This window comes from Lampetra fluviatilis, chromosome 47, assembly GCF_964198595.1.
Source record: "Lampetra fluviatilis chromosome 47, kcLamFluv1.1, whole genome shotgun sequence".
In the NCBI taxonomy this organism is placed as follows: Eukaryota; Metazoa; Chordata; class Hyperoartia; order Petromyzontiformes; family Petromyzontidae; genus Lampetra; species Lampetra fluviatilis.
Window position 1 is genome coordinate 7,335,814 of NC_136321.1, and position 27,527 is coordinate 7,363,340.

The 27,527-nt window shown below is 45.8% G+C and overlaps 1 protein-coding gene across 1 annotated transcript; it reads right to left on the minus strand.

The window, feature by feature from the left end:
- Nucleotides 1–9,150: 9,150 nt before the first annotated feature.
- On the minus strand, nt 9,151–23,276 carry CNR1 (cannabinoid receptor 1). Its single transcript, XM_078877324.1, has 2 exons — nt 23,158–23,276; nt 9,151–10,779 (listed from the first exon to the last, which is right to left on the minus strand). Exon 2 carries the CDS (start codon nt 10,601–10,603, stop codon nt 9,242–9,244), a length of 1,362 nt encoding a protein of 453 aa, XP_078733450.1. The 5' UTR covers nt 10,604–10,779; nt 23,158–23,276; the 3' UTR covers nt 9,151–9,241.
- Between the last annotated feature and the right edge of the window lie 4,251 nt (nt 23,277–27,527).

Here is a 27,527-nt window from a genome sequence, read left to right on the forward strand (position 1 = left end):
TGCTTGGAGCATATATTTAAGCTGGGTTGGAAGGGGGGAACGGCGCCTTGACAAAAGAATGTGCATATCAAGAGGAATTTAGCATATTTATGGGAAATGCAGGTATGTGATTAGTACTACTTATGCCCGTGCATTATGCAGGATTAGCAGCATCAAAGGGAGGGGATATGGGAAATGCAGGTATGTGATTAGTACTACTTATGCTCGTGCATTATGCAGGATTAGCAGCATCAAAGGGAGGGGATATGGGAAATGCAGGTATGTGATTAGTACTACTTATGCCCGTTTATTAAGCAGGATTAGCAGCATCAAAGGGAGGGGATATGGGAAATGCAGGTATGTGATTAGTACTACTTATGCCCGTGCATTAGGCAGGATTAGCCGTATCAAAGGGAGGGGATAGGGGTAGCATTAATAAAGGGAAGGAGTGTGACTTTACCGAAAAAACCAAGAATATGAATCCCTGCAGTCACGAAAGCTTTAAATCGAAATGCTCAAGCAGTCTAAACGAGCCAGTCAGAGGGAGCGTTCGCTTGCTTCCTGCTGCTCCCCGCAACTCTCCAAGTCTGCATTTGGATGTTTGGGAAAGGGAATTCCCGCTTGCCGATGATGTGCAAATTCCACGTGTTAAAAATAAATGTTTTGGTTTATCTTGCAACTTGGCCGTTTGATCTCAGTGCCAATCTGTGGAAATTATTATTATTGGACATGCTTCAGCTAAAAAAAACCCCTATAAATACACATTCCACTGTTGAAACATTAACATTTTGTGATAATATTGATGATGAAACGACGTTCCTTTGAAATGTCTCACTCTTTTCAATAGTTATTTTTCTTTTTACCTTGGCAGTGTCCCTGTGTGGAGGGATTTAGCAATAAGCACAACGCCTCTGCGCCTGAGAAATGACAGTCAATTGCATCAGATTCCCTATTCCCCAGCTCCTGTCAATTTCATGCGATTCCACTTTGATTTCTCCAGCGAATGCTCATTTATCAATGTGTGTCAGCAGAAGGCAATACCAGTCTGGGGCAGAGGGTCTCCTGGGAGCGGATGGTATTGGTGGGGAGGCCGCATGTGTAGAGCAGGGCGGAGGAAGAGAGGAAGCTAAACACAAAATACGACAGCATAGTCAGGAGAGCGAGGTGCCTGCGGTGATGAGCGACTGTCATCAATGAGCATCGACTCCGGCACTTTTATGCCCCCACTTTTCAATGAACCACGCAACTCGAGTTTCCCCGTCCAAAACTCCACTTCCATGTTTGTAGGCTTACTTTGTGTTGGCTGCCAATTCGGGCAAGTGCCTGGACTGTATGGGCTGATTTCGCATCATTAGGCTGCACTGGTTTAAATTTTACATCAAATTTTAGTCTGAGTGGACGTATTATACATTTCCGGGAAATATTTGCCTAACTAATGTGATAAAGCGACTAACTCGAAACATCGTGGAAACACCACTTATTTGATTTTCACCAGCTCAATTTTGTCCATCAACTCAGGGTTCTGGGAGAGATCAGGCCAAATTAGGATGAATCAGGCCAACTTGAGTGCACTCGAGTTCATGAAAATGAGATATTAGATTGCCACACAACAATTTTATTCAAAGTCAGCGACTCTGAGTAACACTGGACTCGCCTCAATACAGGGAGTGAAGTTTGGACTTTGCAGGTTACCCAGTGTATTCGGGTTACACGCCGTAACAGGGCATTGCTAACCATGCCTGCCTCTGCACTGTCAGGCAAGCAGCACAAGGCTACAGCAAATTGCGTGCAGATTGAACGCAAGATCCCCCCGCATCTCTTTGCAAATGCTCCCAAGGAAAAGTTTCCCGTAACCGCACTTCGAGATGCCCCTTTGGATGGCCTTCGTTTTTTTTTGGACAGATTACACGGCGCCGGCAAATCGAGCAATCCGTCGGTAATTTGTGCTCGCCGGAGTCTGCCACGGCACACACGGGTTGTAAGCATCGATTACGAGCGTCTCGTTACCACTAAACACCGTCGCATCCCACCTTGTGCGCCACTGGGGGGGTCTGCTCCATTTTCCGACGCGTTTGGAAGTGTTCATCCGTCCTTCCGGAGGTTTCTGGCGTCTTAACACGGGCCGCTGCATTTTTCGGGTGTTTCTTTTCACGACGCTTGGCGGGTATTTTCACGAACCATAATTTTTTTTTTATCTTTCAACGAACAAGCATTCGCCTTGCTGGAAATGTGAAAGCCGCCGGCTACCGTGCCGCAGGCGGCAAAGCTACGAGGGGTTTTCGTTTTTTTGAGGTCAGCCAAGTTTTGGACGTTCGACGAAACTCATGAAACATCGCGGCAGCGGCTGAGAAGGTGACTGCTCTGATGACAGTCGCCCGAGTGAGTACCGTCCGGAAAAAAAAAAGTGACAGGCCGTTCCTCGCATCGATGTGGCTTCGACGGGAATAATCTACGCTCGGTCAAGACGTTTTCTTGGGAAAGGACTGCAGGTGTACGTCGTGTTCTCGGAGAATTGTGGGTTGTTCCCCACCCACCACCGCGAATGTAATTGTCTGCGCGACTTTAAAATAAGCAATCACAGTTTTACTGAAGCACACAAAACAAATATTGCACAATACGAAGTACTGAATTATCATTGTCATTATCATTGCCACACGGCACCACAGCAGAAAAACACAGAAAGTCGGGATGCACGTCTTCTTGGTTATTTCGGTAAAGTCACGTAGAAGGGAAATAATACAATAATAAAAATAAAACATAATAAAATAATTCTCACGACGTTTCGGCCACAACGCAAGCAGCCGTCCTCAGGTGAAGAACAGGTCTGTCGGAAAGACAGCGTCTGAAACTCAGACGCTGTCTTTCCGACAGACCTGTTCTGAAACTGTTCTGAAACTCAGATGCTGTCTTTCCGACAGACCTGTTCTTCACATGAGGACGGCTGCTTGCGTTGTGGCCGAAACGTCGTGAGCATTATTTTATTATGTTTTATTTTTATTGTTTCTCTTCTACGTGACTTTACCGAAAGAACCAAGAAGATGAATCCCTGCAGTCACGAAAGCTTTAAATCGGGATGCACAGTCAATGCCTTTGCCTTTGCCCCGAGCGCCCGAGTAGAAGCAACGACGAAATGTAAGTCATGAGAAATAGCGCAGAGTACCCTCTACAGAACCCTCTATGGGGCCAAGTGCTCAAAGAGAAGAGAGAGAGAGAGATAGAGAGAGAAAAAACCCTTTCAAACACAAACTTACGACACAATAGGAAGCCTTCTGAGAAAAGAAGGAACCTCTGAAATAATTTCCAACAGTCTGATTATCAAAGTTTTGACATATATTTAGTTAGATTTTTTTTAAAGCCACCTTTACACATATTCACCCCTCTACACGCACGCTGTTCCAGAGGATATCAACGTGTAGAAGAAAACAACATTAAAAAAAGAACCACAAAGCCTCTAACAACTCAGCGTGAGATATCTAAAGTCTTCCTAATAAAACCGAACCTTCGAAACAGAACAGACTGCTCCCTTTTCACTGTTGGCACTTGTGTATGTTGGAACCATCTCTTAAAGTGCAGTCACAGATGTCAGCAGTGAGGTCGGAAACATTCCATTTGTGTGAAGGGCATTCACATTCTGACCGGACACTTTCCTCGTGTCTTCCAATCCAGACCTCAAGTCTGATATTTTGACCCATCCAGTCAAACACTGCCTGCATGGCATTGCAGGAGCCTACACTGCACATGTCCTGAACAGAGCCCAGAGGTCGGGATCATAGAGTTCAGTGCGGTGACAGAGACGGTTCACAACTAAAAGTTCACAAGTTATACATTTCCGGTGCATTTCATTTGGTCAAATAATGTATGGGGTGTCCGCTTTTCAGTTTTTGTTTGGTCTGCTTCCCCCCTCCCCGCCCCTTACAATCATACATTTATTTTTAAATGTGCCAGTTGGTCAATGGCACTGATATCGCAAAAGCTGCTGCCGACGCATTTGAAGCGACCTTGCCTGGTCCTGATCGCCGTTGTATTTTTACAATAGACGGTGAACTTTGGCAGCAATGCCACCCAGCAGTGCTGTGAATGAAGCCTTCAACTTGTGTAACCTGAACCAGCAGTAACTGGATCTCACTCGGTCAGTCAAGCCACCACCACTCATCTTCACGTATACTGATTCTATTTACTGGGTGAATCTATGTATATTAATATGCATGTACATGTACACAGTACAGCCCTTTTTTGTCTACCCATTGCTAGATGAGGGCCTTCCCACTCCGTGCGAGTCGCGGTGGTTGTTTGACCATACTTCACCATGGCTGGTCAACACAGGTTGGTGTTGGTGCAGACCACAGGCTTGGGATCATAGTCTCGTACATTGATGTATTTTTCCGGTCTGCCCTCTACTGCCCCCACGGCATCCCTGCAGCCTCAAACACCTGCGACCCATGACGGTCACCCATCCAAGCAATACCCAGGCTCACGCCTGCTTGGCTTCTGAGATCTGATGCATCCTGGGTAATTTGATGAGAGGCACTGGTCATTTCGCTCAAGGTGCATTTCTGCATTGACACGCCCATGTCACTGCTGGTGGAAGGGCCTCCGCTAGAGGGAGCGCTAGAAAAGCTCTCCAAAGGATATTTGGCCTAATCTTCCATTACAACTACTTACATGCATAAAACATTGTCTACTGTAGTGTGTTTTTTTTGCCACAAGTGCTATCTTAATGCACAAGCGGTCAAACACCTGATCCATCCACCCAGGCGGACAGCAGCCAGATGAGACGTTACGTGAGCGATTTCTTCAATAGGCATCATCAGCCAAAAAAACAAGAGGTGGACACCCGCACGCCACATTAGACAGCACCACAGTGGAAGTCGCACGCGGCTTACGTATGCAGGTCACAGCACGCACATTCAAATTATCACTCCGCATATATATTGTATATATACCGCATGTATAAGATATAGATTTGCAACGCACTATAAGTTGTTAAGTTCTTTAGCGTTTCACACGGTGCTTTGAATTAGGCACCTTGAATAGATCCACTATCTTAGACGACTCGCGTAAATACAATTGGCTTTACTTCGGCACAACCGTTTATAAATTAAAGCCAGTTGTTTTTTCTCTACAAACACGCTGCAGTTCACCGTTGCATTTAAATAACAAAGCGCTAAAGCCGACACTAACCACTTATAACTGATTATACTGTTACAGCTTTGAATGTTTTCGTGGGAACGGTGGCAGCGTTTGAAAAAAATGTGAAAATTCTCTCCGCGTTTCCATCCGGCGGGGAAAAGAAAAAGAAATGTGTTGCAATTTCCGAGGTCGCCAGTGGCCATCGCAATTAGCGCAAGCCGCATGCAAAAACAATTAATCATTCAGTTAACAATAATGGGTGTGCCTAACCTCTCCGAAGCAAACGATTCCAGTGAGGAATGTGTTTGGAGGGCCCGTGCGGGAGATGCCGGCGGCTGCGTGACAATTCACGGTTGTCCCTTCGTGGTGATGGCAGTGCCCGATTATCGTAGTAGCAAAAGTAGCTACATATGTAGTAGCTACGGGCCCCGCACTTTCAAGGGCCGAGCGCTAAATGCTTTCAAGCTATCAATTCCGGTTCAGTGATTCTGCACTTGCTCTATTACTATAGTACTATACCGCCTTCGACTTTTATGAACGACTGGGTGTTTAAGGTTAGCGATTTGTCGTCGTATCTGGCTGTATAGCAAATGGGAAAATACAATTACTTTACTATGCAAGTTGAAAATTTGTATTTGAATATTTACGTGTTTTTATTTATTTATGGGCCCTTTATAACATATGTCCGGCTGACACGGGCGCTCCGTGGCACAAAAATAAACGCCGCTCACTTGCGATGGCGACGACCCTGACCCAGCCAGGTCGATTGAACCGGCGATGGGAACGTTTCGTTTTTACTGTGGGGCCCGCACGGTGTTCGTGAAACGGCTGGGAAACAAGAGAATCCACAGGCGTGGGATGGGAGCCCAAAGGCATGGCTCTGGCTCACGCTGTCCACGTGATATTTTAGCATTGGCAAAGTTATTACAATTCCCCGACAAGGTGGCACACATCAGACGTAATGTCCTGCGCAAAAACGATTTTGCCTTCTTTGTTTGGGACACCTTGAACTTGGCGCTCGGAGGTTTCGGACGTTTGTTGCTTACGACGAGATTTGCGAAGAGCACAGCAGATAAAGGCCACGCTATCAGAAACAAAATCAGAACGTGCCTAAAAGAGCATCGTTAATTTAAGCAGACGCCATTACACTTTTAATGACTATTCATAATGGCGAGGTAGAAAGGAAATTAAAAAAGAAGAGAGTTACAGCGACTCGCTGCAATTATATTGATTTCATTCAATGTAATTCCCGCACCCCTGTTAAGCATAGATAAGCCATGGGCAGGATGTGCCCTCACAAAGCCACATGCTGATAAACCAGGCTATGAATCACAGCGCGCTACTGGGCAGCCGGCACAGCAGACAGCTCAAACTAAACAGAACACCGTGTACCAGAAGCCACTTGGATAGATTTAAAAATAAAAAAAATTAACCTTAAGAATAATGATAATATTAATAATTTTTTTAGCCCTTTGTCAATATGCATGAAGGCATCCTCATGCCTTGTCAGTCACGGGGGTTATTTTTTTTAAACCTACCATACTTCACTTACACTTGTAAGTGCGTTTTGATGTGGGAAGGCACCCAAGACTGGTCCAGATATCACTCACCACTGATGTCTACAATGGATGGAACTCAAATTCAGGTCACTCGGTTGCTGAATGCCTGTGTAGTGCACCAACTACTACACCACCGATTCATCCGCAACAGTTACATATTCAGTAAATGTTTCATCTTGTGCATCATCGAATCACAACATACACATAAGCAGAATGGAGACTGCACATTGAGACCTTTGTTATCAATTGAGCATGATGAATTATTATTGATTATATGGATAACAACAAATATTTACATATCATAAGTGGTATGAGAATATGTTCCTGCTCAAGCAAGCATGATCCAGCTTGTATGCGTTGTTTGTACAAGGGAAAATTCCACATGTCTATGGCCTTATCTTGGGAAACCCACTGTTGACTTTCCATAAATTGGTACTCAATATATAAACCTCCGAGGGATAAAGTGCAGAAGTGATCCTTGGACGGAGGATATGAAATCACAATCATGTGATTGCGAGCTGCGTGCTGTAACAACCGGTGCCAACCGGCATGTTTATTTGCTTCTTAATTTAATGACTTGTGTCTTTTATATTACCCAGGAAAGCCTCATTGAGAGACCCTAGACTGTTTACATAGGGACTGCAGGGATTCATATTCTTGGTTCTTTCGGTAAAGTCCCTTCTAACACGTAGGCTTTCGCGACCAATATTGTTCATAATCAACGATTTTTGGGTTTAGATCGCGTTATTTATAAATGTGTCGTAACCCTCCACCACCCGACACGGCCAATCAGTAAAAAAAAAAGTGTCACGTTGACAAAAGACAAATAGTTCACTGCTTTAGCCCACCGGTGTGTTGAAGCGTGAAACCACAACATTTACAATTTGAGTACGACGTTTCGCTGGTAATTGCATCCAGCATCATCGGGCAATTCGCCAGAATGGTGAGGCTCTGCTGTGTCTCCCGTTCTTATATAGAGCAGCAGCAGGGTGACGTCATCAGTTAATGATCAGTTAATGATGACGTCACCCTGCTGCTGCTCTATATAAGAACGGGAGACACAGCAGAGCCTCACCATTCTGGCGAATTGCCCGATGATGCTGGATGCAATTACCAGCGAAACGTCGTACTCAAATTGTAAATGTTGTGGTTTCACGCTTCAACACACCGGTGGGCTAAAGCAGTGAACTATTTGTCTTTTGTCAACGTGACACTTTTTTTTTTACTGATTGGCCGTGTCGGGTGGTGGAGGGTTACGACACATTTATAAATAACGCGATCTAAACCCAAAAATCGTTGATTATGAACAAAGTCCCTTCTACGTGACTTTACCGAAAGAACCAATAATTATTGGAATGTTTGACCAATTTTAAATATGTAACCATAATTTTTTTTAACCTAAAAGTTGAAGATATTAATCGTGCATAAACATCACTTCTTCTATTATCATGGCAATTTGATTAAAATATGTTGCTAATCCTGATGGGTTATGCAATGGAAGAGAGGAGCAAAAGTCAGATGCACTGATTACTCTCGCTGCCAATGCTTTCACCCCCGCTGCTCTAAACTGGCAATTTCACCCTCCCCCCCACCCCCCCGTGATGGGGGAGGTAAAGTGGATTAGACTTTGAAACGTTAAAATCGAGTGTCAATAGCGTCATTTAAAAAAGGCCAGTTCTATATGGCGAAGCGAAACGCTCGGAATTTAAAAAAAAATTGTGGTGACATTCATGGTCCACAATTTTACGAGTCGGGTGGCAGTGAGTTGTTCAGCTTATTCGCAGATTAATGTCGCACATTTAACGTTTACATATATACATAGCATTTTTTAAAATGGTTTTTTTCAAGGAGCATTTTGTCCCCCTTTGTACGCACTTATAATAACGTATCTCATATAATGTCCATTTAAATAACGTATTACTCGCAGCCCATGCGCACACGACCACACGTCACGCAACACAATTGCGCAAAGCAGTTAATCTACCGCGCGACTCCAAATGGGGCCTTTTTACTCGACGAGGAACTGAAGGCTCCCCCACGACTGAGTCAGACAGATTAAAGCACTGGGGGGCTTAACCCACAGCCAGAGCGGCGAAGAGAACACACTATCATCACGGCCACCACAAAATAACATTCTCTTCATTCTTACCGTGATTTTGCACAACATATTACACCCAGTTGCCTGTCGCCACCAAGTAAGAAGGCAAAATCCTTTTTGAAAAATATAACCTTTCTGGTTTAGCGCTCTGATGTGTTTTCGAATTGTATCGCGCACTGCTCGGCATTATGTCCAACGTTTTGCTCCACGTGCCGGGAGCCTCTTCAGGAACTGAATTGCTGAAGAAGCTCCCCCGAACACAGGATAAAGCCGCACAGCTGTGAATAAAACCCCACTTCCTGTTCTCATTTATCTACCCGGGAAAGCATCGCCGAGTCTCCAGGCTTACAACCTCCGCAACCGCATCGCCCGAACGAATCCTTGACGCGAGCAGCTTCGTTGCAATGACCGCCGTGTAATTTGTTTGCTCCCCTTGGAATCCTGCTTGGACTTCCTCCTCGAGCCACCCGCCTTGTTAGACGGCCTGTGGAGGAATTCGCTCGCCGGTCTCCAGAACAATCTGCGCCGTCTTGGGCTGGCAGGCGAGGCCCGACGTGGAAGGAGCGCAGACGTTTTCGGTCGCCTCGCTGGCTTTGTCGACCACGGTGACGGCAGCAGCAGCAGCAGGAGCAGCAGCAGCAGCAGCAGGAGCGGCCGGCACCGGGGTCTGGCCAGTGGCGAGCGCGGACTTGGCCTGCCCGTCGCTCTCCTGGCTGTTTTCTAGCGGCTGCGTGACGCTGCGCGGCGGACGGAAGGTAACGGCGCACGCCATCCGCAGGTCCTTGCTGCGCATGGCGTAGATGACCGGGTTGATGGTGGCATTCATGAGGCACAGCATGGAGCAGAAGGCGAACACGCGCTTCATGTGGTTGTCCACGCTGCCGAAAACGTCGTACACCATCATGGTGAGCACGGGCCCCCAGCAGATGATTAGCGCGACCAGGATGAGGACTAGCGTCTTGGCCAGGCGGATGTCCATGCGGTGCTGCTCCACCTTGCGCCTCTCTGTCACGGACACGCGGCTCATCTTGGTGGACGCCCGCCTGATCATGTTGGTGGTGTGGCGGTGCGCCTTCCACAGGATGAAGCCGTACGCGTAGATGATGACGACGAGCAGGAAGGTGACCAGGCTGATGAACGAGAGCAGGTACATCTTGTCGATGTGCGGGAAGATGTCCGAGCACTTGGAGTGCAGCTGTCGGCAATTCCAGCCCATGAGCGGTAGGGCTCCGGTCAACAGCGCTATCGTCCACATGACGCTCAGCGCCGTCACGGCCCTGACGCGCGTCACGATGGTCCTGTAGGACAGCGGCTGGTGGATGGAGATGTAGCGGTCGATGGCGGTGAGGAAGAGGCTGCAGACGGAGGCGGTGAACGAGGCCGTGACGCCGCCCAGCTTGAACAAGAAGACGTTCTGCGTGTCCTTGCGGTGAAAGACGTGGAAGTCCGTGAAGCTGTACACGAACACGATGCTGGAGAGTAGGTCCGAGAAGGCCACGCTGCCCAGGAAGAGGTACGAGGGCTTCCTGCGAAGGCTCCGCGTGCGGAAGATGATGAAGAGGACCAGGGCGTTCTCGAGCACGGTAAAGATTCCCATGGTGAGCGAAAGCACGCCGATTGCCGTCTGCTGGTCCCTGGTCAGGATCATGAAACACTCCATGTCCAAGAAGTTCCCGCTGCAGTTCAAGTTCTCCTCGAGTGGTCCCAACGTCGTGGCACCGTCCAGGCCGCTGGTGGAATTGGGGTCCCACGGTGTGTCAACTGGAGGTCGCTCGGTTTGCTGCCGAGTGATGATGTTGATTCGCGGTTGACTGGGGTTGCCCCTGAGCGGCTCCATGGCTGGGCCGTGTAAATATTCTCTACCACCCCGCTAAAGAGAATGTCAACGTGTTTCCAGTATGTGCGGATATGAGGTTGAGCTGAGATGAAGACAACTCCCGGGGTCCATCGCTTCACGGAGGAAGAGAGGGGTTTTTTTGTTGTTGTTTCGGTCACTGAATAACGTTACCGCTCCTGGGAACACATAATACATCAGACAGGTATTAAAATGGTAAACACGATGCCCCTTTTTTGATGATAAAACAAATTACCTTGTGCTTCACCATTTCATTAAAATTCATTTCATGTTCGATAAAATAGTGAAAATGAAAAATAGATTTTTTAAAATGGAAAAATGCATCAAAGTAAACGTAAATTGAGTCGCCTTTGAATATTTATGTCGACCAAAATGTATGAATTCAATCCATTCACTGCTATCAGTACATCCGATGCACGGTGTTCGGTGTGATTTGTAATGCTCACACTGACTCTATCACATGCTAAATAATGTATAGTTAATGCGATACATATATTTATCTGATTTACACAGAGGATGCTTTTAAATGACTGCCCTTTTTCCATTTTAAAGATTTATTTTGTCAGTTTTATTCGCGAACGTTGGAACACAGCGATAGCATTGCAATTTAGATTTATCGGGCATCTGAATATAACTGCATCTCAAGGTTAAAGGCGCAGCCCTGAAATGCTTTGCTCACGCCACTGCTAGCGGAAGGGCCTCCACTAGAGGGAGCTGTAGAAAGCTCCTCTGCAGTGGTAATTTTCTACGCCTCCCAGACATCTTGAAAGAGGTGAGAGTATCCACACTTTACCCCACAATACGCAACCGGCTGATTGATTGTGTGGTGAACCCATGTACACTGCTGGCTGGACAGAGGTGGAAGGATCTAAGAAGCTTAAACAATCGTTACAGCTGCCGTGCTGGGAGACTGAATCGAACCGGTGACCAAGGGATTGGGCGCCACGGTGGCGAGATGTTAACTACCTCGCCTGGATTTTGATTTAAAGCTTTCGTGACTGCAGGGATTCATATTCTTGGTTTATTCGGTAAAGTCACGGAGAAGGGAAATAATAAAATAATACAAATATAAAACAATAAAATTCTCACGGCGTTTCGACTGCAACACAAGCAAATCATCATCAGGTGTGAAATCCACAACAAGAAGATTTGAAAAAAGTGGCGATTTTTTTTAACGTCAGCACCACGGACAGCGATTTGGCAGTTGGTCAGATGGACGAATCCATCGATACAGTGCCTGTCAGACCGCATTCCATTCTCTTCTTCTCTCTCCCCTCTCCTCTTTTCCGAACATAGGTGACCAACTGCCAAATCGCTGTCCGTGGTGCTGACGTTAAAAAAGAGCTGCCACTTTTTTCAAATTTTCTTGTTGTGGATTTCACACCTGATGACGATTGCTTGTGTTGCAGTCGAAACGTCGTGAGAATTTTATTGTTTAATATTTTTATTATTTTGTTATTTCCCTTCTACGTGACTTTACCGAAAGAACCAAGAATATACGTAACCTGGTATTCAGGAGGTCGTGGGTGCGATCCCGACCCTGACGCCTGCTGTATATTTGGAGTTTGCGTGTGTTTCTCCGGATTTTCTCTCCACATTTAGAAACACGTTTTTAGAGCATTTGGCTGCTACACATTTCCACATGATAGGCCACTTCGTTGAGCTATTATTTGTGACCAGGTCCCTTCTGAAATAGAGCTATACTGTATAGCTCAGTGGAGCCTTACCTGGTAAAATAAAAAAAAAATTGTTTTATTTTAGTTTTATTGGCAATCCAGTCTGTGAAATGATGGTAGCATCCCTGCATCTAAAGACGCTGCACACAAAGTAATGGAATTTAATTCCCGAAGATAACGGCCCAGGATGATTTGAGGCCACCTAATGGCACTCATAAGATAAAAATCAATGCAGTAAGACGATTTATAATCTCTGAGCTTTACAGCTATACAGGACGAACATTGATAAGTGGAATAACACATGTTGAAAAGCACTGTGGCGCTGATTACACGTAAAGTTATGGAAACATGTATAAACACTCTTAGTTCATAATAGGGGTTTTGGGTCAGGCCGTACGAGTTAAATGTGTGTTGTATACTCTCCTCTACCCATAGAAGAACGTGCTCACGTATTACTACTGTTCGGTAGCACCACCGGTGTGTTGGAGAGCGATCGACACGAATTTAACAATTGGCAAACTGTCCGATGATGCTGGTTGTACCTACCAGCGAAACTTCGTACCCAATTGTTAAACGTTCGTGGATTACTCTCCAACACTACTGGTCGTGCTAACGAACCGGTACATAATTGGCGCCTTTGTTCATCATGTGACAACTGTTTAATTGGTTGCAATAGGTGTAGGGGGGGGTGTGTACGATACATTTTACCCATGTGACCTGCCCATAATATTGGTCTCGAAAACCTACGTGTTAACACAAAAAATTGCTGAAAACATCAACCCTTTCCTATTCTGAGGCGTCTGCAAGTTTCAGATTGGGTGTCCTATTCACCGCTGAATCTCTGAATGCGCAAGCTGTCAGCGTAAATTTGATTTAGAGGGGCATAGCGCCGTTGTTTTTATAGACATTGTACTCACAGCAGAGAACTGTAGCGACACGACCGCACTCTATGATAGCCGGTGCCAAACTGTGCCACACGCCCTCCCGTATGTATATGTACGTCATTAAAATGGAATCGGAAGAAAAACTGATGACGTAGACGTTCTGTATACGTCATGACATACACATTCTGATGACGTACATGTCGTACAGATACGATATCAGAACTGTAAAGGTTTAAGATACATACTCAATGGAGCAGGGCCCTCATGAAAAAGAGTGCTCGGTCTCATAATGACTCTGAGTAAAAACAAGTAAATATCAAAACAAGCCTGAAAAAAAATTCAACAGCGTGGAGCATACATGAATTAAAATCAAAGTGTACTTTAAATAATATTTGTGATGAAAGTTTTCAATTAACATTTTGCCAATTCAACGTGTTATAAGTTGTGCTAATGAAAAAAAACACGGTGTTTGAAATTAGATCAATGTCTTAATTAAACATATCTATGTAGATTTGAATGTTCTATTTTCTCTCTTTACTTAAAAGCCAGATCACTCTCTTTATTTATCTTCAAAATGTGAAGCGAACGGTGGTGCAGCTACAATCTGTGAAGAAACCTGTGAAGGGTGGGGGGACCACCAGAATGAGACTGACAGCTGGCCAAATAAGTTACGAAACGTCACGCGTACACATGGGTCACGATTTCCAACATGCGTTAACCTTCAGAAGTATTTAATTAGCAGCGCAGACGCCGATGGGGAAGCTGTCAAGGCTGACATTCATTTGCATATTTCTGAATATGCAGGTGTGAAGGCAAACTCATAAGTATATCTGCAAATCGTGCTTTTTCCTCTGGTGTTCATCTCCACGTGTTTTGGGCAATAACCCTTTGATCAATTTGGCTGGTTCTCAATAGAATAATTCCTCTCCTCAAGTGTTGTGCATATTGGAACATCTTTAAAAAAGTTAAAGTGCCACCCCAATTATGGACGGAGGGATGAACAGAGCTGGTGCATGAATGTTTTAAACATTAGGGGGCCACGGTGGTGAGATGTTAACTACCTCGCCTGGTATACAGAAGGTCGTGGGTTCGACCCCGACCCTGACGCCTGCTGTATATTTGGAGTTTGCGTGTGTTTCTCCGGATTTTATCTCCACATTTAGAAACACGCGTTCTCCCTGTGGTCGCGTAAATTTTTCTCCAGGTCCTCCGGTTTTTTTCCCCTGGACGTTAATACGCCTTTAGAGTATTTGACTGCAATACATTTCCACACGATAAGCCACTTCGTTGAGCTATCATTTGTGGCCAGGTCGCTTCTGGGAAATGAGCTATAACGCTCATTGGGCCTTACCTGGAAAAATAAAAAAAGTTAATTTTAGTTGAGTACAGTAGTTGGATAGAGCCAAGGCCATAACCATGAAGTCTACATTGGGGGGGACCAAATCTTCCAGGGTGTCTGGGGGTCCCAACCCAGAAAAATATCTAAATTAGAAAACTCATTTCCTGCCTAAAATATTAAAAAAATTCACTAACACACGGGATGGACTTTTTATTTATTTTTTACAATAATGTCTAATAGTGTATTGTATTACGTTGCTCTGATTTTACTTTTTTACCATTTCTTGTTTCATTGTATGCAATGGCAGAGATTAGGGATGAATGATTAAGTACAACCATAACCACAATCATATAAACAGAAATCTATGCATTGATTTATATGAAGACAAGTCAAGATATTGTGGCCAAGGTTTAGCAAATTGTTGTTTTTTATTTACATAGCATAGCAATTCTTTTTTTATAACAATATATTTGGGGGGACATTTTGAGCATATTTATAATTACGGCCTTGGATAGAGCTAAAAAGAGCATGCCCACAGTGGCAGCATAACCACCGTCCCCACCCAACTCAGGTTCATTATCAAAGCTATCCATAGCTTTGTCAAAGCTATCCATAGCTTTGACAAAGCGTCGGTGGCTGTGGGCAGTGACTAATGTTTCGTGGGTCACTTGCTAAAAGATATTCGCCCGCGAGTCCCACGACACACAATGACGGCAGACTCGATCGCAGAGGGCGTCGGCACGCGTGGGCAGGTGTGAAGGCGGGCGTCTCGCCAGCTGCGACCGCCGATGGGGAGGATTTCTAGCGTATTTGCTGAAATCTACTGTACCGCAAAGGCGAGCAGGAACAAAACATGGATAGGGCAAAAAAAAATATCTTATTTTCGGAAGGAGGGTAGACAGAACCTGTAGCCGCGGTTGTGTCACTCGCTGAAGATGAGGGCAGTGGTGTTTTTATTTTTTTAAGACGAAAGCTCCTGTGGTGCTACGAATAAATGCTGTTTCTGGAAGCGTATCCCTCTTTTTCCACTGCTCGACTGAGCCACACCGGGACCATACCAAGCCACTTTGGCGTGGCTCAGGAGGTGCAAGGTTTTTCCACCGCGGAAGTGGAGCGGTGCCGCTTACCTCGCACGCAATGAACGAGTCGACGCGTGACATTACGAAATCGAATATCTCCGCCACTGGCCTTGCTTGGCCTCGAACCAGATTCAGGTGTCACGCGAGGACCTTGCTTGTAAACCCAGCGTATCATGGGTTGCTTCTGTTTTCAGCTCGGCAAATAGCCTGTGGAAAGCCACCTGAACCGCAAGGGACCCGTGCTAGCATGGCTTGGATGTACAGTTGGAAAATTGACATAAAACGGGCATTGCCAGCTTCAAGACACACTTGGAGTAGTTTCTTCTTCACCACGTTGTACGGAATTCTGGGTGACGGTTAATCCCGGAAGGTTGTTAAAGAGTCTTCATATTCTGACCTACGTCAGCACAGATCACAACCAGGCGGCAGCAGCAGTTCATGGAATGCTTTAATTATCTCCCCTCGTTTCACAGACATGTTAACTACCCCGTTTGGTATACAGGAGGTCGTGGGTTCGATCCCAACCCTGACGCCTGCTGTATATTTGGAGTTTCCATGTTCTCCCCGTGGACGCGTGGATTTTTCTCTGGGTCCTCCGGATTTCCCCTCCACATTTAAGAGCATGCATTTCGAGTATTTGGCTGCAATACATTTCCACGTGATAAGTCACTTTGTTGAGCTATCATTTGTAGCCAGGTCGCTTCAGAGCTACGTAGCTCAGTGGGCCTTACCTCGTAAAAAAGAAAAACAATTGTAAAGCCTGGTAATTTCCTGGCGCTGCTACAGTTAGATTGTGGGTGCCAAATCGCCATACGTTCTGCTTCGACCATGAGACCAGGTTGTGGCATGAAAGCATGATATTGTTTTTCGTTAACGAGAATAATTATCCGTGTATATAACGACGAAATATACATGTCGATGTCTCGCAGATGGTTTAAGCAAGTGCTGCTCGCGAGCATAGATTAAGACCCAGCATGGCACACCTGTGGACAATCATATGAATTCGATTTAATATTGAGTCTTAATGGCACATTGTCTTAATCGTCAGGAGTTGATTAAACCATGGCCAATAATGATGATAAATAAGTAGCATTTGCACATGTGGTGGCACATTGCGTAATTGCAACTGGTAAATATGCACTTGGAATCAAGCTCAGGCTGTCAGTATTGTAGCCCCACTCTCCAAGCATAAGTGCATACACAGACAAAGACCCCCCTTATAGCCTTCACAGACTGTTGGGGCAAGTGCTGTTCACGAGCACCTATCAAGGCCTGCACGGTACACAAAGGGGTGGGTGGCCAGCACCACTCCCGGCCTCCTTTATTGCTCCAGGTACTCAATCAAGGCTGAGTCGACCTAGAGGCAGCCCAGGACCGGTTCAGATAATCGTCACTGGTGGTGGCCGTGAGCGGCAATCGATTCGGGTCTCCAGATTCGTAGCGGAGCGCGCGAACCACGGCACGACCGCTCCCCATAAGTGCATACATACATACAAAGACGAAACAGAGCGCACATTCACACGTACACAATTACACACGCGCGCACACAAACACAACTATAAATACAAATGAGTCACAATTGCGTTTGCCACTCAGGTATTAAACAGGGCAATTGTGTATCTTGGGAGAGAGATCAAGGAACCGCGAGCTCGCTGATTTGGAGCTGCGCACGCAATGAATTGGGCCCCTGCTTTGATGATGAGCAAGCGCTGCCAAGCCCCACATGCTCTAAACATCCCCAGCAACTCGCGAGTCCAGTGATCCAGTCCTCCAGGCAATTCACAATTAATGTTGGGTCTCATTTTCATAATTGCATCGTGGCTTGATAATTAATTGTCGTGCGATGCAACAACAAACAAACTAAAAAGCTCGGGCGGGATGCCGTCTGTTATTTTTTAATTACTTTGCATAGATTACAAAAAAAAACCTTACCTAACGTACTTAGCGCTACTAAATCGGGATTTGTCACCTTTGGAATAATGCGTTACTGAATCACGGTGCACGATTGCAGCAAGCGTTTTGCCGCAAATCCGATCGACATGCCACCCCAATCGCCCACGCTTAATATTGTTGGATGCCGTCGATGCATTATGGGCCGCGCGCGCAAGAGGTGGGTTTTGATAGATTGAACATTTGATGGCACGAGAGACGGCTTAACAGAGAAAAAAAACCGCAGGCGTTTCAAGAAGCAGGTTGCCCGAGCGGTGGACGGAAGGCGAACTTCAACCCAGCCTCATCGCCAGCCGCCACGTGACGACGGAGGGAAATCAAATCAAAGTAGCACCGACAGCGATCCATTCCACTTGGCGACGATGATCCATTCTAGATTTTAAGCTTTCGTGACTGCAAGGATTCATGCTCTTAGTTTTTTCGGTAAAGTCACGTAGGTAAAAAATGAAATTAAAATTAATGAAATGAAATAATAAAAATCACGACGTTTCGGAGGCAACACAAGTCTCCGTCATCAGGTGGGACCGTCACAGCCAGATTTGCTGTATCAAGTGATACAGATGATGATCCAATTCCAGGTTTTACAACAACAAAACGATCTAACCTGCGCTAGCGCAAGCTTGTGGATGGACGCACGGTGATGGTGATCACATTTCACTGGGCAAATGTCAATTGCGTGGACAAACACACGCCAGCCATAGTTAATCCGATCTTGGACGTGGGCAGCGGTAGCCCAGTGTCACTGTAGCAGAGGGCCCGTCTCAATCTCCCAAGGTGAAGTGTTGGTCAGTTGATGGTTTGAATAGAGTTTTTTTTTCGCCACCTTTTATTAAATCGAGTTCTCACGTGGAGTCAGTTGATGGTCTCAGTCCAGTCACAAATGACTGCACATACAAAACTATCACATTGCAGTAGGTTCTGCACTTACGTTTGCTAAATTTGAGCTCTGAGAATTCAGATATCGGTGCGACAGTCACGCATGAATCTTACAATCAAGTGGAAGAAGGGTCATGACGTGACGTATGTGTGTGTGTTAAGCTTCGTTCGCACCGTACGTAGCCAACCCTGCGAACGGGAGGTGTGGGGCAAGGACAACAAACTTAACACAAAAATATTTTTGATGCCAATAGCAATTAAGAAAAATTGGTGGGGGTCGGTGGAAAATAATTATAAAAAAAAAATCCCGTTCGGTGTGCGAGTTCAAATCATCGGGGTGGTGGGGGGGGGGTTGACGAAACCTATCATCACCCCCTCCCCCGCAGGGGTGGATAAAATGAGCGGAAATGTTCATCACCGGCTCGGAGGCGCCGGCACGAGATGAGCACCGCCGCCCCACGCTCGCTCGCGTCTCTCTGGGTGGTCACTTCGAGGCCATCGCGATCGCCGCAGCGGGATTCATGCCTAGGGCACGCGCATCAAGATCCGCCCCACGGGATTGACTGAGAGAGATCTTGCCTGCCTCTGACCCCCTTCACCCAGATCCGGCTGTCGTGTCCGACATGACGCGTCCGGCGTGAAGAGTGCAATAGAAAGGAAGCCGATTTTGGTGCCGATTGCGCCGGTTTTTTTGGGGGGGGAATTTTTTTGACCAAAAAAAAATCTCCCTCTCATCTCGCCCCATACTGAGTACAATATCCACCGTCATGTCTGGCCGTCCCCACTTGAGGTGCCTTTGTCATATCACAATGGCATGCTAGTAATGCATGCTCACGTGGGCTCGAGAATTGCTAAGCCTCAGATAAAGCTGACGTGCAGCACAAAGACTGCATCTCAAATCTCGCCCTCGGTGGCACCAATGAATTACTTCTTGTGAGTGGCACATAATGGCCACGCTGCACTTTCTCTCTGTCTCTCTGTCTCTCTCTCCCATCTTACCGGTGTGCGAAGTGACGACATTATTTTCTCAAGTCGCACATTCTTGCAGGGACAAAAAAAAAGCGTCAGCCTGAAATCAAGATGCCGCAAATCACGAACGAAAAAATGTCTCGTAAATCTTCGCACGGAAATAATAAACCTCAAGAGTGACGGCGTCTTCTCCACTCGAGCCCGGAGAGAGAGAGCGAGACCTCACGATTGCCGAACGCGTGCGCGCGTAATTTTCAAGAAATTAAACAAAACTTAAACGCGGGATTTTCGCAATTCGCATAACGCGGAAAATGCGTACTTCGCGTGACTGTCTGAATGTAGCTGTCTGTATTACCGGCTTCTGAAAAAATGCACGGTGTCAATCATCGATGTTGGCACGTGAAAAGATTTCAACGTCGGCCGTGGACAGATCTGAGCTCCGTGCCACTGTCGATGCCTCCGCGTGAAAACTCAGCCTCCCGCAATCACCTCTGCTTTGTTGGGCTCAAGGAGACACGCGCCGAGGTTCTAGCAAGCGACTGCTGCAGGCAAGTGGGGATGCATCCGTTGTATTCATGAAACACTCATCTCGTAAGTTTATTAAATTCCCACATCCTCCGCCCCCCCACCCCCGCTTCTCTCCACCAGCCATAACAGTGGTGCTTGCAGATCCCATTGGGTGGGGGGTGGGGCCTTAAGCAGAAATTAATTTCGCGCACCTTCCTTTTCTTTTCTTTCAACGCCTAGCGAGATGACAAAAGAGATATTTACAAAAGATTGGGACGTAGTGAGGTGAGAGAAATGCAAAAGAAAGAGGAGCGAGATGAGAGAGGAAAGATATCAACAGGATAGTGATGAGAGAGATTAATAAACGTGTTGTATACAATTCGAGTTTGACATTTGGTCCACCCCTATTTTTTCATGAACCTGTGGCCAATTGGGCTGCTTCGGGTGCTCAGCGACTCGTTTAGTTTGGGTATGCCTCGTGCCTCCACTGCAGCCACCAGTATCAAAGGACGTGCCATGGTTTTGTCGATGGGTAGGTCGCTTGCGGTGGTGGTGGTAAAGTATGGCTACTCCCACCTCTTCTAAGATGTCAGGCCAACGTGAAAGAGGTGGCCAAAGACCCATGAGTCTTCGCTAGAGCTTTCTCGAGCGAAGGCTCTTACGCCAGCAATGGGGGTGAGCCGGCAATCAGACTGCATTTTTGGAGAGAAAAAATCAAATCTTGCCTTTGCGCAGGGTGTCATTACGTCCACCGACAACAACCTAATACGGGGTGCTCAGGGGAATCTGGGCTGATGGCAGCGCACAAATATTGGGGCAGATTTTCATCTCGACCTTGATTATTTTTGACAGATTTTTGTTGTTGTTGTTAGCCAAATCGAGCCGAAGATGCGTCTGACACCAACAATGGAGGAAATGCGCAAGGCGTTGTGTTTCGACTGTTATGTCAAGATGGCAATCTGGCTCGACACCATTGTGTTCAACTGAAAGCCTCAGCTGTGATCAGATTTGTACTAATTCTGTGTCGATGTCCCTCTATGTCTGTTTCTTACGGGGCATCCCACGTCTCCATTATCAAAATATATTTGACCTCATTCAACTCTCATGAAGTTCACCTGCCCATTTGCTTACAAACCTACCCACTTGTCTACCAAATTTCTTGCCTGCTCACCCACCTGCCTGCCCACTCAATCATTTACCCACTCGCCTACCAACCAAACCTACCAGCCCACAGTAGGAGGACTGTCTATAATAGCAAGACACAGGCATTGCTTTAGTGCACCTTTTAATAGGCTTGCTTCCCTATGGGTTGTACTATTGTTTGCAAATACACATGCTTTTTTTTAGTACGAAGTAGACTTTTTCTTCACAGTGTAATCACTATATTCTTGGTTCTTTCGGTAAATTTTCTTGCTGTGATCTTCACACCTGATGATGATTGCTTGTGTTGCAGTCGAAACGTCGCGAGAATTTTTATTGCTTTATATTTATATTATTTTATTATTTCACTTCTACGTGACTTTACCGAAAGAACCAAGAATATGAATCCCTGCAGTCACGAAAGCTTTAAATAAAATTTTTATGTAATCACTATTTATGGGATACAATGAACGTCTGGCCTGTCAGTGGCCCCCGGTTCTCAGATCTCGCTCCGTAATGAGGCGAGGTTAGGGTAACCTGGTGGGGGAATTCATCATTAACTCTCTACACATAACGCATTTGGAGTCAGCGGACGGTCACCGCCGAACTGATTGGCATTTCATCTTTTATTGCCGGTGTCAAAGCGCCCATTATGCCTGCAACTGCTCACCTTACTGCCGCGGAAAAAAACAAATTCCAGACGCCCTAAGTGACGGAGTGTGAGCCAAGCCCGTCGATTTGAAATGGACCCCAAAGCCTATGATTTGTTCACTCCACGGCAAAGTAGAGGGGGGGGGGGTCATAATATTGGCGCGTGCGTTTATTGATGCGACTTTGCCCTCCTCTGTAGAATGCGGCGCTCGCCACGCGGGATGTGCGCACAACGCGCGAGGCCGTTTTGTCAAATTGAATTATACACAGTAATAACACGAGCACAACGACAAGTGCACACCCCTTCCATGCACTTAGCAAATAAATAAATGCAGCGCCCCTTTGCAATATTTTTCATTTCAAAAGAGTTATTTTTTTTTTTTAAAGAGAAAGCTTCAAGCGAAGTGAGATTTTCGGGTGCTTTTAAAATGTGACGTGAAGCCAATGTTAGTTTAATTTGGTGGCAATGAAAGTGCTTTAATTTTTAATAACATATATTATTATAGATATATTTCCAATGTTATTTTCAAAGAGCAACCATTCACATACGGAACTTTAAACGCATAACACGCTAGCGGGCATAAACAAAAAAACACAAAGATCCCCCGAATAGTCTGAACAGACTGCAGGGGCAAGTGCTGTTAGCGAGCACCTATGAAGGCCGGAATGGTACACGAGGGGGTGGCTGGCCAGCACCACGCCCGACCGCCTTTGTCTCCGCAGTGGCGATGTTTACATATCGCACCAGGTACTCATTTGAGGCCGAGTCGACCTAGGGGAGGCCCAGGACCGGTTCAGATAATCGTCGCCGGTGTTGGCCGTGAACGGGAATCGAACTCGGGTCGCCAGGTTCTTAGCGCAGCGCGCTAACTGCTACACTACGCTCCCCACACACACACGCACCCCACGCACAGACACACACACCCCATGCACATAGCTAAGCTTCGTCAACGTAAACCCCCGTTACAATCATCAATGTCGTCTTTCCGACTCAATGTTGTGACATTTTATTTATAATAGCATCATGTTTGCATGAATAGAAGCACAAACATCATCTTTCACGCTACATTCACTCCTATGTCATGGTGCAGTGGGGGAATGCATTACCATTAATTGCTCCGGTATCTACGGCAACCACGAGTTACTCGTAAAACCAATTACAAAACAGTCACATAACCACGCACCGATTTTACCGCGGGGGAATAGATATATATATACATTTGTATTTTAAAGTCGCCATAAACTCCACGCACAATATTACCCCCAGCCACATGGAATCACTTCAAACAAAACGCAACCGCCACGACAACGATGACACAAAAACGCACCACGAAAAACGGACGCAACTTAAAATCACGAAAATAGCAGCGGCAGCAGCAGCAGCAGCGATGATGATGCCACAAGAAAACCACCTGGCCCACCGACAGACAGAGAGACAGACAGAGAGACGCGGCCCCGGACTCACATGCCCCGCCAGCGTTACCCGTGGCCCGCGCCTCGGCTTCATCGCCCGGCACGAGGACGTCGTCTGTGGGGCACTCCGGATGAACCTCGAGCGGAGCTCCCCCCACCACCACCACCACCACCCACCACCCACCACCACCCACCACCACCACCGCCCTTTCTCGCCAACCGCTCAGCGACGCCCGCGATGCCGCGTGTGTTCTAGCGCTTCCGTGTCGGTGCATTTGAGCACCGCACCGCCGCACCCCTCCTCCTCCTCCTCAGTTTCCATGGCAGCCGCTCCCTCTCTGTGTGCTCTCTTGTACATTCCTTCTGCTCGCGATCCCTACAGCCTTCTCGTCCCCCCCATGCTTTCCTTCCTTCTTTCCCATGTGTTTGGATTTTGTCGTTGCCCAAGCGATATTCCATTAAAAAAAAAATTTGGTTGAATTTTCATTCGAGATTTCCTTCCTGCATCTGGGCTACCATTTGCATTATACTTGTACCTGCGATGTTGTCGGTTTTAATCTCTAAGCCCTGGTGACTCCCCGCTCCCTGCTCTGTGCCGTGCTTGCTCGACCCGAGTGCTTTGCTCTTTCCTCGGAGTGCCTTCTGCCCACTTCTCATCTTCATTTTGTGCAAAATGTTTTTGTCTCACAGCGTTGATGTTCAACGCTCCTGGTTGTCACTCTCAATCCCGTCAAGCTCAAACATTTGTTTTCTTACCCTCTCCTTGTCTCTGTGCACCTTCAAAGATAATCATGTGGCACTTCACACGGCTACCTTTGCATGCTGAGGGTGAATATCGTGGGCATCACTCCGGCGGACTTTAATCGTAAAACAATGAACGCTTTTCACACAAAAATGCCATCCTGGAGAGGTCATTTCTCAACGTAAAACAATGTTCAAAATATTATTTGGTTCTTTCGGTAAAGTCACGTAGATATAAATAATAATAAAAAATAAAAAGCACGACGTTTATTTTTTCTATCTGCGTGACTTTACCGAAAGAATCAAGGAATATTAATTCCTGCAGTCACGAAAGTTAAGTCTAAATATTTAAAATGTACAATAATTTGTTGCTTATGTACAATTACATTTGACTCTCTCACTAACAATACATGCTTAGAATCGTAGGAAACGATTGTGTACATCTTATGCGAATTGTGTAAATGCAATTTTCATACCGATAAGAATTGCTCAGATTACGCGCATCAAGTTGTCCAATTTTAAAATTGGCACGCGTAAAATGCTCCATGTATTTAATGATAATGTAACATATATTCCAAAAAATACAATAATATATTATTTTCTACTCATCGGAGGTGCTGGGGAAGGACAACAAATTTAACACTAAAAAAAATGCTGTCCACGACTTCAATGATCCTCATTCATCTGAGCTCATTGTGACAGAATAAGTCAGGATGCAAATAGGGCAGGTAACAATTAAGGTCACCGTAACATCGCACCTCCGATAAGAACGGTTGGCTATGTATGGTGCGAAAGAAGTGTAACATACATACATACAACATCGCTTTGATGTAAATAGCAACACCGTCACCGCCACCACCATCACCTTCATTGTCAACACATCCACTACAGATGCAATTTGCACGATATTCATGAGACGTGTAATGCTTTATCAATCCATTGATTCAATTGTATTGTTACACTTGTGCGCATCTAATTGCGTGCGTAATTTGATCATTCGCAATGGATGCAAATCACGTGCGAATTGGATGGAAATGTTCCCTTTTGGCGAAGAGTCCGTGCGAGATAGAACAAAGAAGGCAGAACGTAGGAGATAGACGGAAACATTATAAAAGTTCACGTCCCTTTGTCAACTCACTGCTGGATGATAGCCTCCCCACGATGTGTCGGTCTTGGGACTAGATTGACCATACTTCACCACACTGGTCAGCGTGAAGGCCGGGGGGTGGTGGGGGGGGGGTATTTTGAATTAGTTTATTTCGTTAAAATATCACTCACCACTGCGGCAGTTGGAAATCGAATCTCAGGTTGGCCAGGTTTATAGCAGAGTGCATTTCCTAAAACCAGCTTGCACTGGCCCCCTAAATTGCCCACGATCTTATTTACTGCGATCTCTGTTAACAGTTTCTGCTCACGTGCTAAGAGGGTCGAGGGGTTCAGCAATCTTAAAGTCAGCCTTTGTCTTCCCTTTGGAACGGAGGCATGGCCGAGGCATAATTGGATGATTGAAGTCTTTAATTTCTGTTTAGGTAAACATCCACTAATTATGTTCCAATTTCTGCTCCCACTGCGTCGTTGATGAAAACCATTCTGGCTGTCAAAAGATTCACAGGTGGAATTACCACAGTTGGATAGAGGCGTCATCTTGGTGAGAAGATATTTCTTTACCTCTTCATTATTTGATGAGATCTGCATCACGTATGAGACCGAATCAAATGTATTCTTGAAATTTAATCTTGACTGATAATAGCGACAATTCATCATGAAAATTGTGGAGGGGAGGGGGGAGGTGAAATTGCTTGGTGCTCCTTAGCGGCCAGCACTGGCTCTCAGCGTCAGTGTGTGGATGTCAGCGGCTGCTATACCAGTGCTGGATGAAGTCCGCACACAGGCACGACGGGACAGTGCTGTGGGCTACTGCAGGGCTATGTTGCTCCGACGACTTTGCTCCTTGTCTGTATGCATGTTGAACTTATTTCCCCGCCGTACTCAGCCAACACGTGCTGAGCAGCGTGTATGGTCAAACAACCCGTACGACTTGCGTGGCGTGTTGGATGCCTTCCTCTGTGAGTAGATTGACAAAAGTGCACGCGCACTTGGGCGCATGTGTTTTAGGGCTCCTTGAGATGACATCCACCAGGGCCACGTGGAACAGAGGATGTCGAGCAGCAGCGTAGCGCGGTTCACACGGGAACTGGTGCAATTGTCCAAGTCTGCGGCCATCTGGCCTACGGATCTCTGTGCAGCTGCACCTGCCTGCACACTTGCCAGCTATACTACTGGTGCTGAGAGGTCTTCATTTACCCTCAAGCCTGCCTTCAGTTGAATCAACACACGAACCCCACAGATGCCATCTCTTACCTTCACGCATCATGTCCCCTCTGTCTGGACAGTGCCAGATCACCCGTGATTGCTTTTCAGTAATTAGCTCACTTAATTTTGGCTGCAATTTGTAATTAATTCACCGTGCGCAAACCATTACAAGGTTGACACATGGGACTGTCATGAGTGCGTACAGCGACGGGACTCGTTTTTCTATCTCTGACCCCGCCTACTTACCCTTGGGTGACACCCACCTCAAACCCATATTTATCCTCTTGTTGCAGCAGTCCTTTCCTGTTCAGCAGTTCTACTGCTGCATCTTTCCACCTGATAACGATTGCTTGTGTTGCGATCGAAACGTCGTGATAGATTATTTCTTTTTCTACCTATGTGACTTTACCGAAAGAACCATAGAGTATAACGTCATAACTCTTCTTGGTTCTTTCGGTAAAGTCACGTAGAATGGAAATAATAAAGTAATAAAAATAAAACATAATAAAATAATAATATAAAATAATATAAAATAAAATAATAAAATAAAATTATATAATAAAAGAATAGAATATAATAATATAACGTCATAACTCTTTGCAAACCAGGTGCAATGCACATCCTGGCTCTCCAGGGGTTCGCTCAGGAAAGGCTCGCGCCGTGGTGGTGAGATGTTAACCGCCTCGCCTGGTATGCAGCAGGTCGTGGGTTCAATCCCGACCCTGATGCCTCTACAGTTGGAGTTTGCATGTTCTCTCTTCGTGGTCGCGTGGATTTTTCTCCGGGTCCTCCAGTTTTTCCCTCCACATTTAGAAACATAGGTTTACAGTATTTGAATTTTATTTTTATTTTATTTTAATTTTACTTTTATTAATTTTAATTTTTTACGTACGTGACTTTACCGAAAAAACCTAAGAATAGTATTTGGCTGCTGTAAATTTCTATATCAAAGGCCACTTCGTTGAGTTATCATTTGTAAAATAAAAAAATGTGTTTAGTTTTATTAGTTTGGAGTAACCTAACGGCGTCTTCCGGGGACCGCTATGCCCTGGGCCCGGGCCAACAACTGATGATGATGGTTTTCACAGCATGAGCATCAATTAATATTTCATGTAGAATATGTATTTAAATATTTTTTGGGGATGCAAAGAGTCCAATTGATATCCTAACATATGAACCACTGCAAGATAACCACTATGTTTGATCATAGTTTCCCATTTTTGCTTTTATAGCAAAGAAAACACCCCCAAACATGTAAGTAAATTTCCACTGTGGAAACTTGCTCGTTCGTGCGTTAGGTTTTGTGCTCTGTCAGTGGACTAGGGACTAATGGACTAACACTTTGACAATTGACGGCTAAGTGCTTGT

Excerpts from the sequence above, each read along its gene's own strand:
- CNR1 (XM_078877324.1), bottom strand. The coding sequence starts at position 10,603 with ATGGAGCCGCTCAGGGGCAACCCCAGTCAACCGCGAATCAACATCATC.